The sequence below is a fragment of the Orcinus orca genome, chromosome 3, assembly GCF_937001465.1.
Source record: "Orcinus orca chromosome 3, mOrcOrc1.1, whole genome shotgun sequence".
In the NCBI taxonomy this organism is placed as follows: Eukaryota; Metazoa; Chordata; class Mammalia; order Artiodactyla; family Delphinidae; genus Orcinus; species Orcinus orca.
This window is the reverse complement of record NC_064561.1, coordinates 78,133,513-78,151,068: the sequence shown is the minus strand read 5'-3', so window position 1 is coordinate 78,151,068 and position 17,556 is coordinate 78,133,513. Positions and strand designations below refer to the sequence as shown.

The following is a 17,556-nucleotide window of genomic DNA, read 5'->3' as shown; positions in this document are numbered from 1 at the left end:
CCTTTCCCCTCCTAACCTCTACCCCTTGTTATAATAGGAAACATGTGGGTTCTAGAAAGGACCTGAAAAGCATGGGCTTTTAAACAGAATAATGCAAGTCATTTAAATTAGTCATGGTTACAATTATTCTCCATAACTTTTAAGTCAAAGAAAATCTCCTCGGTGTGCCAAATGTAAGAACAATGAAATTCAAACTTATCAGAAACTTAGTTGAAGGTTTTGACTTTACATTTCGGTAAAAGAAGAGTAGCAGTAGAGGGTCGTTTTTGGTTGTTAAATTACACCCCGATCTACAAGACATTGTATTAATTACTATTAAAATTTCATAAACATGATTATCATATTTATGTCTTTAATTTTCTTACTACAAAACTATTATAAACACTTACATGAATTTGGAAAATGGGAAAAAAGGAAGAAAAGTTACCCACAATCTCTTCACACAATACTGTTGCTGTTAACAATTTAGCATATTTATGTGGTCTTTTTATTTTCCTATGAAAATGTGGTGATTTGGAGTTATTTATTTATTTATTTATTGCGGTACGTGGGCCTCTCACTGCCGTGGCCTCTCCCGTTGCGGAGCACAGGCTCCGGACGCGCAGGCTCAGCGGCCATGGCTCACGGGCCCAGCCGCTCCGCGGCATGTGGGATCTTCCCGGACCGGGGCACGAACCCGTGTCCCCTGCATCGGCAGGCGGACTCCCAACCACTGCGCCGCCAAGGAAGCCCATGATTTGGATTTTTTAACACTTAGTTGTGATCATTCCTCTATGTCAATATGTACTCATCATTTTTGAATTTTATTTTATATAAATTTATATTTTACAGTATAAATATGTCTTGTATATTATAAATTATCATTTTTACCACCATATGTTTTTATATGACCACACAGGAGTCATTGATTTCCCATAACCAATGGTGAAGAATTTAGGGCCCCCAGAGAGGTCACTGTTCATTCTTTGTCTTCCCCTGTACAACAGGGCTGGTGCTGGGAAGATACTGAAGTTGTACACCTTCTGCATTCCTCTTGCTTCCCACTGTTGCTTCTAAATCAAAATCTCTCTTGCCCTCATATAAAAACTCAGCATTTGAAGCTGAAGCTTGAGCTTTACCATCATGTCCCTCACTGTCACTGTGACTGATCCATCTCCTTGATTCTCACTCACATTTCCTGTGGATGTTGGCCACCTTTCCCACCTAAGTTCTTTGTGATCATGTGCAATTTCATGTTCATGGTATCACTCCACCCAACACTACTTAATTATTCTTTGACCTCAGCCTCTACCTTTGCCCTTCTTTACTCTCATGACAATACCTAATCATGTCATGGAATTTCAGCTCTGAAATCTAAAAATCCTAAATCTATCTCCAATACTTTTTTTGGAAAGTGTCTGTTCTTTTACCTCATTGATGACTCCATTCTCCTGACCACTGTATTCATTTCTCCCAAGTATCAAGCTCTGACCTTACTTTACTTATCAAGCATAGAGCCTTTACAAGGTCTATCTCTTCTCTCACTCTCAGTTTTACTGCCACCTCTTACACCCTAGGGTTCTTCCTTTATACCCGATCTACAAAAGCTCAGCTCTCTTACCTATTTCTCTCGGTTGCTATTTCCAATAGCCATCCACCTTTGACCCATGCATCATATAACATTGCCTCCTTTTTCACCTAGACACACAAGAATATTAGAAACTAAGTTCCTTAACTTAACAAGCTGTATCTTTCAAAGTCCTTATGGCAGTCATCTCCATTGTGAACCTGTAAACATTCCTATTAAAGTCAGCAGGGAAAACACGGAGCTCAATACCACATATTTCAACAGTATGTTGAAAATCCTAGCCAATGTAGTAACATTACAGAAAAATATGGAAAAAATATGTAAGTATACAACAAAAAGAATAATATAGAAAATATAAGAATTTAAAACAAGTGACAATACTATTTTTATTTGGGAACAGTATATTTGAATGGGTATGGGAGAAGAAATGTAACACTTATTAAAGTGACTAAATTTGATATGTACTGGTTCATGTAGCAAAGGGATATATGACTTGATGACAACCCACATTGGCTAAATTTTAATCTGCATATGGTAATGGAATTATTTTAGTTGTGGTGAAAAACGTGGTGAAATATATGGGCATTCTAAAGGAAATTTTGTACCAAACAGTGGTCATCAGCATGCTAATTATAGTTGAGCTTGACTTAGAATTTTTGCAGAACATTTAATCTCAACTTACATATTTTTAAAAAATCTTAAAATGCTCAAGAGAATTTTAATATCCTTTTAAGAGGAGATACATTTCTTTCACCCTCCATCTCTCCCTTCCTTCTTTCTTCCTTCCTTCTTCCGTTCAATTATGACACAAGTTCAGTTACTCCTAAATCTTAGTTTTCCGTTTTTTGTTGTTTTAATAAGTACCAGATTTAGCACTCCTAAAATTCACACTACGTTTAAGAATTTTTTAAAGTTTTTATTTCACTTATCATTTAATGCAACTAGATAAGAACATGTTTTTCTCCTCTTTCTCTTCTTCTCCCTTCTGTTTATTACTACCTTCATCTTTCCTTCCCACTTTATCTTGATTTAACCCTGGAATAATTTCAGTCGCCTTAATAAGCCAAATGAAGTAGGGCTTATCATCTCTCTATTCATCCATTCATCCATCCATCTACCCATCCATTAATAAAGAAGTTATTCATCTATTTGTGAATTTGAAATGTCTATAAGATTTATTTTAATTTCTAACTACTTAGAGAAAGTAACATATGTATTTTAATCTCTTGGCTGTTTCTTCCTATAGTTATGTTTTAAATAACCTGTTTATACTACATTTTGCTTAACAAATATACCTTCATTTGTCTGATAGGCCAGTGGATACCAGGCCTTGACATTCAACATGAAGGTTTGAAAGAGTAGTTAAGGATAAACTTTGAACTAATCTCCATTTTCAACCCTCCAGCAATAACTCTCCTCAAACCTTGTGTGCCTCAGTCTTGAGCCTCTCTGGGTTTCTGCCAGGCTCATAAAATCCTTCTCTCCTGTCATGTGGGCTGTGGCTCCACTAAATCAGTCCGTGTTCCTTCATGAATCCTCTCTTTCCAAAACCCTGGCAAGGTGGTTTATTGTTTTATTTAAATTTAATTATTCCTTGCCATTATTCTTTAAGTTTCTGGAGAAAAAAAGTCACAAGCATTCAGCTAACCACCTTTAATTAGGGGCAACTCTGCTGTAAATTGTAATCAGAAGCAAAATAAAATTAGCTGGTAAATGGCTTTATCTTTGGTAGTCATGTGATCTTTTGCAAATCATTTTACCTGTCCTGACTTTAATTTTTTCATAAAATGAGCTTACATGTATTTTATAAGGATATGAGAATTAGAGAACATACAACTAATTCAAAAAATAACAATTTTATTTTATAACATAACTTTTGTTACTTGAAGATACATTAAAACATACTCTTGGAAGATTATAGTTCCTTGTATTAAATGATATTTATTCAGGAGTATATCTGAATTAGTAAGATAGTACATAAATCTTTGACTAAAGAGTATTAGTGATTTCAGATATTATCCTCCTTACTAATAATTTAAACCAAAAGATCAAATGTGTTGCTGAAATTTTTGTCTTAAATAATATTTCAGTATCATGTACTCCGTGGTCAGATCATCTTATTAGCTAAGAAATTTTCAAAGGAAATATTTTCAGTTTTTCAAGTACCATAGATAGTTTTTATGTTACATTAGTTAAAATGGTATTTCATAAAATAAAATTTCAAAATTTTATTACTAAAAATATAAATGTGAGTTCAAGAATCTTATAAATATAGTTTATTTTAGGGTATTTCTTTGAAACTAGGTTTCAAGAATTGAAAAATATTTAAATAATCATTGCTTTTTCATTTTCTAACTTGTAACTTTATCTTACATGACAATGAAAAGTGGTATTTATAAAATGTATGTTTATGGTATGCCTTTTGAGAACTGTATAATTGATAAAATAATTTCATCTAAAATATAAAATTGAAAAGAATATTAACAGTTTATTGACTGACATATACATATGCATTTTCTCCTGAAATTGTTTTTAGGGGCTGGATATCACAGTTTAATATTGACATAGTTGAGGGGGAAAACTATCATTTTTCTTTTCGTCTATTAATACCAAGCATAAATATTTGCATTTTAATTCTGACATTTGATAATTAACGTTTGTGTTTTCTAGGTATAGCTTACTTGAGTGGAATGTGTAGTGAAAAGAGAAAATGTATTATTGCTGAAGACAATGGCCTGAACCTTGCATTTACAATTGCTCATGAAATGGGCCACAAGTAAGTAAAAATCCTGGCTATGCTAATATATTAGCACGTACCTTTGTAATTTGAATTATTGAATTACATGCATATCTTTTCATTATTTGCTTTGAGCCTAAGTTTTTTAAATTAGGTGAACGAGGAGGCAGAGAAGATCATTTAAATTTGAAGAGTGTCTTCTGGATGTTGTAACCATTCCTGATACTCTGAATGAAATCTTACTACATCATTAAAATCCTCATCAGGACAATCATTACATGGCACATGATTCATTTCACTCACATTTCCAAATGATACAAACCTTGCAATAATCATGACACTACACAACTGTGCATTATTCAAGCATCCAAGCAAAACACTATGTACAAATAGAAATAGTTCCAGCTTCTAATAGTACCTGTTTGTTATTATCCACTACAGAGCAAAGGAATTAATCTGTATGGTTTAGGAGCAATGCATCTGGAAGAGAATTAAACTGGACTCACAATTCATGTGCAATGAACATTAAGTACGTCTCAGGCATAATTCTAAGTAAGCACTTTACATAAATTATTTCACTTAAAACTCACAAAAAGCAGGGATTTCATTTTACAGATAATAAAAATAGCAATAATAATTAGTGGTAGCAACACTTATATAGCACTTACTATGTGCCAGGCATATTTCTACATGCTTTATATATCCCCACAGCGTTCTTGTCAGGTAGACTGTAAGAGTACCCATCTTATAGGGGAGAAAACTGAAGTACAGAGAGGTTAATTTACCCTCCCAAAGTTATAAAAATACTATGATGGAGGAAGGATTTGAACTCAAGTTGTCTAACTCAGGTCATACTGTTCTGAATTTCTTCATTAAGTTGTCTGCTATCTTTGGACCTTGGATTCCTCATCAATAAAATGAGGATAATATCTGTGTTATGAGGTTGGTTTGGGATTCAAATGACATAAGAAATAGACACATATTTACAGGAAATACACTATAGTAGAATGGTGTGGGTTAGGGAATCAGACTTAATTTTGACTGTAGGCTTCTCTACATGCTAGCAGTGTCAGCAGTACAGATGAAAAGTGTTTTAATTGAACTCAGATTTACTGAAGTCTGACTCAGGGAGGTGATCTTTATGGAGACCTCTTTGGTCAAAGACATATTTAGTTTGGTCAGCAGTGTTTCAAAAATTGAATCAGTTGCCAACATTAAAAAGTATAAATTTGACTTAAAAATTCAAATTTCCAGGCCTGGCAACATTAGACTCACAGTCCCATACGGCAGCCATTCCTTGGAGTTGAGTAGCATCTGTACCCTTGAGGCTGGGCCCATCTTTCCCAGCTCATCACAGGCGGCAGCACTCTGCTATCGTGCACCCAGCTGACTTCGTTTTCATTATATACCTGGACTCTGTAGACAATTGCATAAACTTGTGTTGGCAGTGGAATTTGACTGGTAAAGGAAAACTTAGACAAAAACTTATATACGACATAACGGTGTTTGTTTTAAAAAACCCTTTTTATTAGAGTAAACTGAAGTATAGGAAGATGATCAAGTCATAATTATACAGCCCTATGAATTATCAAAAATTGAACGTACCCATGTACCCATAACCTAGTCCGAGAAATAGGATATTATCAGCAGGAATTGATTTTTGATGTCACTGTTTTCAAATGTGTAGGTACACTTTCATTTTCTCCCATGCAGGATTTCAGTAGTCATTCAAGTGCTCTAGAATATATGAGTTTGTTATTTGAAAAAGAAACAAGAAAAGATAAATACACTTTAAAATCATTATCCTTTAGGGAAAGTATACAATGCAATGACCTCATTCAGTATTTCACACCAGGAATCATAGGATTTAGATTCTTAATTCCAATACAGTTTTCATAATTTAAAGATGTTTCAGTTTAATCTTAATAGGAAAAACCACATGTATCATTTGAATGAAAAATGCTGACAATAATGTTTAGAGGCAAGAAAGTTATTGTTAAAAATATTTTAAGACAGTGCATATTAATCATAAATACAATTTTTATAAATTAAATGTAAGTTTCTGAATAATTAAAATTTTTACTTCAGCCATGCATTAACAGTTTGGTAGGCAAGCTGAGTATCTTTTAATGAAACAGACATTAAATAATTTTGTCAAGTACCCTGAATACTAGAGGGTTCACTTTAAAAAGAAATTTTAGAGTTTAAAAGCAATTTCTTTTAAATTAATTTCTTCAGTCTGTGTTATATTCTAAAACATAGGAAAAACAGTAATTAAAGGAACCAACCACAGTACAAGTTGCTTCATTAATATGCAAAGGCTCAGTCAAGAACCTACGACTACTTAAACAAAAAACTAAATGATATAATTTAAGGAAAGGCCACTTCAGCTTTATGTAGTAGAAACATTGGTTTATGACCAGGAACTCAGGTTGGAATGGCTAGAATGGTAGTAAAATATTATTTTATTTGACTTTTATAGAGCTGTACCCAAAATCAATAGAGGTGTGCCAAAGGTATGTGTAATGCTTGATGGATTAATACCAGGACATGTGATATATGTTGAACTACTTAGCTGCTAAAAATTCTCCTTACCAGTAAGCAATATTTGTCTCAAAAGTAGAGGCTAAAATTTTTCTTGCAGCTAGATAGTGGGAGACAGTAGCAGTGAGAGTAATGGTGTCTTCATAAAGAACAAACAGCAGGAAGTTCATCCATATAAATTACATCATCATCATCCAGTGTAAGATAAAAAGCACAATGAAACAAAAATGTAGGAAGAGGAAATAAAAAACAATGTTCATATACACATAGCTTCTCACATAGGGAAAGTTTTCATAGATGTTAGATAAGTATATTTATGGATTCTATGTGCATGTGTGCACACACACACACACACACACCCCCCAGCAGAGCTCTTTTACTTAGAGGTATAATTAAGATTCAGCTACTTAAGTGAAGCTACTTAATTCTTATTTTTTTTTCTTTTTGGATTTCTTTCTTTTTTTGGTTATAATTTCTTCCAATATATTCAATATATTTCCTGTAGACAGAACTGGATCATTTAATTTTTCAACCCACAGTTTAAGAAATGACTTCATCTGAACTTGTCAATTCAAGAATACATTTATAATTACATATGAAATGATTCTAAATTGATTTGAGTGTATTTATGATTGTTGCCTTGAATTTGATCTCTAGAAATTCCCAGAGCAACTCCATGTATAGCTGGGAAAGTCAATATGGGCCACCAAGTAATAAAACTGACTCTTGTGGGGTGAGAATTTAAGTAATTGAAGTGAACAAAAATATTCTTCTTTTACTATTGCAAAAGAATCTTAAGTAATGTCTGCAAAAATATATTAAAATTTTCCTTAGAGAAATTACCAATTAAAAATCTTATATGTAATTATATACAAAAGTATAAGTTAGAATCCATAGCAAGAAAGAGGAAATAAATGATTTATACCAATATTTTATGATTCCTTTCCAAAATTATTTTTCTTTCTAAATGATAGGTCAGGGGAGTGATTATTTTTCTTATAACCAAAAATTTCAACAATAGAATGTTTTTATTGGTATTTAATGTTTTTATACTCATGAAATACAGATAGGACTTTTATTAATTTACTGTGATGAAGGCTAAAACTTTATTTTTATAAATAAAATACCTTATTAAATTGTTCATAACTTTGATAGGGTTTGGGAATACATATGTATACACATATTCACTATATTTTATATGTCTTATATCATCTTTATGAACAAAATTTCTTAAAGAAATCTTAAAGTAAATTTCTTAAAGTAAGAGATTTCTTTATGAACAAAATTTCTTAAAGTAAGTAAAGAACAAAATTTCTTTGATTTCAAGCTGTAATTTATTATTAATATATTAATTGTGGTTACATTACTGTGTGTGGGGAGAGAGTCCCCAAGACCATCCTCAGGTTCAACGATTTGCTAGAAGGACTCATAAAATTCAGCCAAGTTGTTTTACTCATAATGATAGTTTATTACAGTAAAAGGATATAGATTAAAATCAGCAAATGAAAAAGGCACATAGGGCAGGGTCCAGGGGACACCTGGCGCAAGCTGCCTCTTGTCCTCTTCTAGTGGAATTGTACAGACAATGCTTAATTCTCTCAATAATAATGTCTGAGAACACGCACATTATACTGCCAACTGGAGAAGCTAACCCGGACCTTGGTACTCAGGGTTTTTAGTGGAATTTAGTCACGTAGGCATGGCTGACCACCTATTCCCTACAGAGGTCAAGCTGTTCTAAGTCCCCCACCATAAATCACATTGTTAGTATTAACTATTGGACATGTCCCAGGGCCCCCAAGTAAACAAAGATACTTTTTTATTAGGCAGGATATTTCAAGGGCTTAGAGTTAGCTCTAAAGAGCAAGGCAAGTCCCAGACCTTTGTTTAGAATGTGCAGGTTTGGGACCACACAAACTTGTGGAGTTAACTCTCAACTGCACAATTACACAGTATTTTTAAAGTTTTAGAATATCGTATTTATATTAGGTTGCTAAAGACTATCTGATAATTTAAAAGACTTCTTTTATTATCAGACATTGTACTAAACAGTTTATTCATATCTGATCCAATCTCACAGAAGTCTTGAACTAAGTATTATCATCTTTTTACAGATGAGGAAACTGAAGCTAAGAGAGGTTAATTTTTCAGGAGTTCTTCTGATGTTAAGGACATTCTTTTTTGATCAAATATATTGTTAAGATCTTCCTAGATCTCTTAGTTTAATCTTGTCTTTTAAAGTTTTTGACCTGAGACTGTTTTTTAGTAGTCAAATCTCACATTATTTTTTCTATAGCTTTTTGCAATTGGAAGTGCTTCCTCATTCTACAATTAGGAAAATATTTTTGTCTAGTAGTTTTCTATTTTCTTCTCCTCCCTCTCTCTCTCTCTCTCGTCTCTCTTTATTGCCCTATAACACTTGAAGGTCATCTAGAATCTACTTTAGTGTAGGTAGTACAATTCTCTCCATTAAATTTGATTTTCTCATTAGCTGCTCAATAACTGATCTTATATTGGAAATGTGGTCTCTGATGAGGTAAGGAGCTATGCCAGAATATAGCACATTGCTCGCTTTGTTGAAAAAGTCTTGAAATTAAAAAAAAAAATCAGTTGAACTAAACTTTGTGCTTAATGATGTAGCTGATTTACATTCTAGTGCCAGCCGCTTATCTAGTTACAAATTTGTAAAAAAAAAAACAGTTCACCTTCTGGCAGCCATTGCCCAGACCACACTTTGAAGAGCCCTGTTACATAACGGTTATTCACTCTAAGACAGTATTACATAGGAGTCACATTTGGTTGCCAGAGAGGACTGTTTTTATTTTTAGCCTGAAAGGCGGTTTTTATTTGAATTGTTTATCTCTGTCCTCATATATTCTGTGTTTTATGACTATAAAAATACAAATATGACAACATATTTTTCCTTTCTGGCACATGCTATTTTGATTCTTATATAAAATTAACTGTGTAGAAATACAGTAGTTAAATTATACATCAGTTATGATGAGTCTTCTTTGAAGTTTGGTTACAGGCCTGTTCAGCTGTTTCATGCACGTCCTGAAGTCGTGGACTTGGAAGGGACAATTCCAGAAGTTTCAGCAATAGTACTATTTATTTAATCTAAAATTCTGCTAATTAAATAAGAAGGTAGCATACGCTCCAGGAGGTATCCTGTAAGCTTAAATTTGGCTAATCTCTCTCAGCATACAGAGTAGTCCCTTTTAGAAGGAAATAAAATTTTTGGCTTTCATTCTGCATTGATGCCCATCAGTATATCTACTATATCTTATAGTAAGTATATCTTGTAGTACAATATACTGATTAGATCAGTATACAGTATCAGTATATTGATTACATCAGCATATCTTACTAAAAGAAAGAGAGGATATATTCTAAAGGGAGAGTAGACAAACAGTAACAAGTAAATAAGAAATGAAGATAAAGACAGTACATCATCTAGGACTCTTAGGATGGGAAACAGATAAAATAACAGATTACTGTAATAGACAAAAACAAATATACTCTTGTTTCTAGAAATCTGTTGCTTCTTAAAATATTCAAAATTAATTTTTCTGTAATTAATGTTCCTTGACCCACTATAATTGGTAATAGCAACATGTAAGTTCACTGTTTCCATATTGTACCGTTTAGAATTCCATACAGCAAAAGTCACAAGTATCTTCCTCTAGTACACACGCCTTGGTTAAGGATAGAAATTACTCAGTGGGCAGATGAGAGAAAGCATATTAAAGCAACGCAGACTTGGACTTGAATTCTTGTCATGCCAGCTACTCTCTGAATGAACTCTGGGCAAGTCAATCTGTCTTTACTAATTTTCTTCATTCCTAAATGTGGATAAGTTTTCCTTTCAAGGTTCATTGTTAGGTTGGTGATGCTCTAATTGCATGGCACATTGGTTGACTCATAACACAGAATGAATAATACAGAGTGAATGAATAATAATTCATTATTAGTAGTATTATAATTACTTTTATGAATGCTTCAATGTAACAAGGAGATTTTCAGCCTCCAATGGCCATACATCTCTCTGTTCACTCAAGGAGTGCTTTTATATCCTTCAGAATTTTTACTGGATTGGCAGGAAGTGTACTTATTATGGCGATTTTTTTTTTTTTTTTCTTTTTGGATGCACTTGGTCTTTGTTGCTGCGTACGGGCTTTCTCTAGTTGCGGTGAACGGGGACTGCTCTTCGTTGCAGTGTGGCAGGTGAGGGCTTGTCATTGCAGAGGCTTCTCTTGTTGCGGAGCATGGGCTCTAGGCACACGGGCTCGGTAGTTGTGGCTCATGGGGCTCTAGAGCGCAGGCTCAGTACTTGTGGCACGGGGGCTTAGTTGCTCCGCGTCATGTGGGATCTTCCCAGACCAGGACTCGAACCCATGTTCCCTGCATTGGCAGGCGGATTCTCAACCACTGTGCCACCAGAGAAGTCGAGATTCTTGTAAGACCACTTGCACAGTTTTTGTATTTGCTATTTTATTTAGACAGTGATACCAGTTAGAGTAATAAGTAGTTTGTCCAAGTTAATAATCAGAATGGGACGTAAGCCAGCAGAGATGCAGCAGCACTCCCATACCAGATTCTCTTCAAATGTAGGTTTGGACGTCATAGTGAGTAGGTGGAAGAGGAGAAAAATCACCCAACTAGTGAACATCCATACAAGAATTGGCTTTCTATTTGCATTTCTCTAATGCATTTCTCTTGGCAAATGTATGGTCTAGAGTAAGGCAAGCAACCTTCCTTGAGCAGATCATCCATAGACTTTTCAGGCTTATGGTTTCCCTAAGTCAGTAAGATGCCACATCAGTTTCAACTTTCCATCAAATGTACAGAATATTTAGTTGCTCCTGTGATTCTATATTAGTTGATAAAATCTATGTATATTTATTTATTACTATTTAAGGAATTAAAAAGAAAATATGATAATTCTTATTCTCTGAACACTTAAATTCTAGGTAGTAATACTTTGTATATATTACTTAAAATTCACCAGAAATAGAAGATAGTTCTGATATTTTTTGTGCCATATATTTGAAGGGTACAAAAGTTAAGAATCACGAGAAATATGTGCTAGAATTTATTGAAGAGTCCTTTATATGGGAAGAAGGGCTTAAAATTTAAGTTACATTTGTAAATACAAATAAGCTGTGGAAAGCATTCTGAAAGGAAGGGACTGTACAAAACAGTAGGCTGGAATTAACTGTTCCAGTGGAAATTAGATTGAAATCAGTTTACAGATTATTTGAAAACAAGATAAAAAGTTTGGATTTTATCTTGTAGCTCATTGGTTCTCAGAATTTTAAGTAAGAATCATTGATAAAATGTGTTAAAATAAAGTTTCTTAGGTCTTAGGCCTCTTTTAATCGGTTGGGGTAGAGCTCAGGAATCTGCATTTTAACCAGCCCTTTGGTTCATTATTCACTTTTTCAGTATCGTTGCTTGCCAAGGAAAATTGAAAGATTTTACCTAGGGAACTAATTTTTGTTAATGTTTTCATCAGGAATTAAAATAATTAAATAATTGTTTAATAAGGCAAAGAGTTAAGGCCAGGTGTGAAAGGGTTATCCAGAAGTGAAGAACAACAATCCAGAAGTGAAGAAAGTCACCTCTTGTCTTGGTTGATGGAAGTAGTGTTGGAAAAGGAGGAATGGGTGGGAGAGCTTTATGGAACGTAGAAGGACAGGATCCAGGCATCTTTTAGCTGCATGAGGGCAAGGGATGGAGTGTTCCAGCCCCAGTATATGATAAACTCCTTGAGGGTAAAAACTGGATCTTACTCATTTTTACGACCCCAACTCAGTACAGTGCCTAGCACTTAGTGTGTTCTTAACAAGTATTTGTTGAATTGCTAGATAAAACTGTCGTGTAACACACAGCAAAGTCAAAAGGAATCTCCTTTTGTACCCCTACTTTATTTTTTGACCTCTGATTTTTTATCTTGATGCTGACTTACTTTCCATTGCCTCTTGACTTACCAGTGGAAGTACATATTTGTTTTGTGCAAAGTGAAATGATTTAAAATATAAAAAGTAACGAAAATGTCTCATATTTCTTAATGTTGGGCTTTTTTCCATGAGTACACAGGAGTGAAGTTACATCAAATCAGATATAGCCACTGAATGGTATGAAATTACGTGTCATTTGTGATAGTTTGTTTCCTTTTATAAATTAATTTTTTCTATATAATATGTGGCTTTTAGTGGAAAATAAGATATTGTGACAAAATGTTTAATGTATTCAGCACAAAAAAGTTTACTCTCTTAAAATATGACTGTTTACAAATTGGATCCTTTCCAAATTATCCAAAAAATGTGAGTGAATTCATAAATGTTCTCTTCTCTGACTCTTTAAACATCAAAAGGGACCATCTTCAAAATCCAAATGCTTCTCCAGCTTTCCGCAGGATATCACAAAACTTCCTGGCAGAGACTTTTAAACAAGTTGAGAAGTTTTATAAGATAAAAATATTTTCTCAGTTGACTTGACAACCATGTACAATGTTAGTGGAGAGTTTATTTGCCCAAGGCTCTTTGTCAAAGTGAATTTAAACTGAGATTATTAAAATGTAGCTCAGTTGCACAGTGTGAGGAGAGGTGTTGCTAATGTCTTACTTCGAGAATGTTTTCCACGCAGTGCATGCGACTTGGTTATGGGACTGTATGTGTGAAGGTGTGTTTCTGCTAACAGAGAGGAGACATTTAAAATTATTCAGAAAATAAACCTTATATGTCAATGGATACTTTTGATCTATAGTTTGGTGATTTAACGTTCACTTCTTTTGACCCATCAGACTGCCTGGGTCTGAGTCACAGCTCTGCTATTAACCTCAGCACCTTCCTAATCTGTAAGATAGAAGTCATGATAACAGAAACATTCTGGGGGTATTGTGAGGATTAAATGATATCATCATTGTAAATGATTAACATAGTGACTGGCGCAAATAAAGGTTCACAGTTGTTTTATTTCAAATCTGTAGGATCAGTACTAAGCAGTGTCTCCTGATAGTTCCAGATGTGTGGTTATAAAAAAAAAAACCCTGTCCCAATTTAATGATAACTTCTGTTACAAGTTAAATAGCTTTAGGAAAATTTAACTAATGGTAAACAATGCTTGTATCACCAGATCTCTCCATGGCTGTAGCTAATTTCTTACATGAGAATCAGGATCCCAAAAGGAAAATGATCATCTGCATGAGAAGTTGTAATCTTCCCAATTTGGAAAATAACATTACACTGCTTTGGGAAAATGTCCAAATTGCTAAATCTTGGAAGGAGTCCCTCTCCTTCTCTCAAATGGACACATTATTTAAGAAGTTTTATTATTTCTGAAAAAGACCAGTTGCCTTTCAAAAATAATAGCATTTGTGTATGGTTTGAAAGACTGCGCCACCACAGATGGGAGAGTTGAGTATGTTCCACATGGCAAGTGGCTGTTGTTATAACAGGGTCACCCGGCAATGTGTGCTGCAGCCAGAATCCCTGGGGGAGGTGAGACAGTGATGCAGGCAGGGGCGGCATTGGAATCGTACAGTCAGTGCATTAGGCGTCTTTATCAATCTGGGAGATTGTGGCATATTTACAATTTCTTATTTTAATTTAACATCCAGACAAAGTAACTTCTTGCCATTATTATTTACTTGGCTTTTCTTAAATCCCCACTTTCATGAAAGTCAGCCAATACAGCAGATTGCCTTTAATGATGGTTATCTCTGTGTTTTTTTGACAAATTAGAGAGATAGGATAAAACTTCTCTGATTTACTGCCCCAGTTTAAAAAAAAAAAAAAAAAAAGGTTATGGGTTCCTGCTATATTGCAGGCACTGTGCCAGGCATTTTATATCATCCTCATGTAACCTTCACAACCAGTCAGAAAAGTATATTTAACAGATGAGGAAACTGAGGCACATTTATTCCTTTATTATTATTTAAATTGCCTCTGGTCACATGAATAAGGGGGAGGCACATGATTCAAATCTAACTCCTACGTCTTTCACTCTAGCCCTCAGTAAGTGAATTGGCCCCTACCTACTCCATATCATGTCTTACTTTTTCTCTTTATCTTCAAAGTATGAAAACATTTTTCTTCCTGTTCTCTCTGTCAGTCATTCTATTAATATGTATTGATACAAACCCTTTTTAAGGACATTAGTTAGACAAGGAAAGAGAAATATGGTGTATCATATAGGTGAATTTTTGTAACACTAAAAGTGAAGGATGATATTCAACAGTATATTTTAAATTTTATTTATATAATTTCCATAATCTTCAAGTTAGCAAACATAATGAACTTTTAATTCATTACTCTTCTTCATAAATTAATTAATTCCATCTATATCATTTTCTTCTTTCAAAAACATTAAATCTAACCATTTTGATTTAAATCTTTAGTTTATTTAACCAAAAAATGTAGTTCAATAGTCTTGAAAATTTTCATTTTCATATGAGAAAATATAGGTAGTATAGTTGTAATTTCCTTTAGCAACTTCTATAACAATATTCTTTTATTAGTATTTTAAAATATCATATATATATTCCTGTTCACAAAATTTTTATGAAAGACTATTTATTATCTAGATCATTACACAATGAGAAAAGGGAGCATTGGACTATCTTGCCATCATCTCAAACTTAACATGTGCAAAACCAAGCTTTCCTCTTTCTACTTCTTCAGTATTAACTCTCTCACAAACAGTTATTTTAATGTCCTCATTATGAGAATTCATAGGAGATTATATGCAACTTTTACTGAAATAGAAGTGATTCTGTTGGGTTGCCCAAAAAGTTCATTCATATTTTCCCATAACCTCTTGCAGAAAACCCGAATGAACTTTTTGGCCAACCCAAATACATGCTGACTTGGTTCAACATTTAAATACCATTTATAGAGTATGGTTCCCATATGCCAGGATCTTAGAGCAATGAGTAAGTTCCTATCCTCAAGAAACTGGAGAGATAACCAAGAGTAAAAACATAGAGTACAATGTAGAAAATACTGTAGTAATGTTGTTCACAGAATCCTGTGTTGGGAAAACAGAGACAGTACCCGTAGGTGAGGTGGGAGTTTAGTAAAAGAAAACCTCGTGAAAGTAATCTACGTGAATCTTGAAGATCAAGTAGAATTTATCCAGGGAAAGGTGTTGAAGGCAAGGCACTTTGGATAGGGTCAGGGAGGGAATGGACTTCAGTGGTTAGTCACATGATTCTAGAGCCAGACTCCTCAATTCAAACATCACTACTTTCCACTTTCTTGTTGTATGACCTTGGGAAAGTTACTTCTCATCAGAAGAAAGGGTATTATATTATTATAATAATAGTTCCTACCTCATAGAATTGTTTAATTCAAGCTTATAAGCCCCTTTTTTATGGTATATGACACAGAGAAAATGCAAGAGAATAAGGAACAACATAATGTTTGGGAAACTACAGATCATTTGCTCTTGCTGAAAAGAAATGCAATAAATGGCTTGGAAGAAGATTAAGAAACTGTGTACCATGTTAAGGAGCTGGAAATTCCTATATAGGTAACGGAAAAGCAGATGAAAGGCAGCCCGATTGTGTTTTTAAATAGATCTTACTGGAGCAGGGCAGGAGGAAAAGGGAGAATGTTGCCAAAGATTAGAAGCACAGAACCCACTCAGAATGCCATAGTAATTTTCAGGATTAAATATTTTTATAATCCTCTTTAATAGTAACAGAAGGAATTGAAAGGAAATAACAGTTGAAGGAAATATTTAGAAAGTAGATTAGCAGGGCTTGCCCCTAACAATTAGTAAATAATTGGGTGATAATTTGGAAGAGGAAGGAATAAATGATGACCTGAAGATTCTTGGGCTAGCAAAGGCACACAAAAGAGAACAAGCGAGAAAAAGAATTCAGGAGTATAGAGAGGTTTGAAAGAGAAAATATTAAGGGCAGCTTTTAGACATACTGAATTTAACAGTCTTCTAATACGTCCATCAGAAGATAAGTCAGAGTTTTAGAGTAGAGTTACAACTAGGAGCAACAGATTCAGGATTCAGTAGAAAAGATGAAGATGGCCGAGAGTGTTCAGGTTTCCCAGGGACAGTTTGTGTTTTATGATGAGTGGAGGAAGACTATCTCGTGAAGCACTTGAGGAAAAATAATACTTTAATGTGTTTTCGGATTTGATAAAAGGAATGAATAAAGGATCTTTAGGCAAGAGCAAGAATCTAGTGTGATTGAATAGAAACTTACCACTTCTATGTGCTTCATACCTGCTACTATGTCAAAAATATATCTATAGATCATTTTGATACAGGTGAACTAAGCATGTTATTTACTAGATTGATTGGGAGAATGTTTTTTACTAAGTGAAAACATTGACCTTTAATATAGACCATAAAATTTTAAAAATAAATCAGTCTGAAATCTAATGTTATGTTGACCTTTAAAACTAATTTCTCGGGACTTCCCTGGCAGTCCAGTGGTTAAGACTTTACCTTCCAATGCAGGGAGTGTGGGTTCGATCCCTGGTTAGGGAGCTAAGATCCCACATGCCTCGTGGCCAAAATCCAAAACATAAAATAGAAGCAATATTATAACAAATTCAATAAAGACTTTAAAAATGGTCCACATCAAAAAAAAATTTAAAAAAAAAACAAACTAATTTCTCTCTGAATAGATCAGTGGTTGCCAAGGGGAAGGGAGGGTGTGGGAGGGGTAGAGTGGGAG

General features: G+C 34.1%; 1 protein-coding gene across 1 annotated transcript in view; it reads left to right on the top strand.

Moving 5' to 3' along the window:
* Window positions 1-17,556, top strand: part of ADAMTS19 (ADAM metallopeptidase with thrombospondin type 1 motif 19) — a 269,389-nt gene that overhangs the window by 121,243 nt on the left and 130,590 nt on the right. The window contains exon 8 of the mRNA XM_004279870.3: window positions 4,238-4,343. Within this exon, the coding sequence (XP_004279918.2) occupies window positions 4,238-4,343 (106 nt within the window). The remainder of the gene's footprint in view (window positions 1-4,237; window positions 4,344-17,556) is intronic.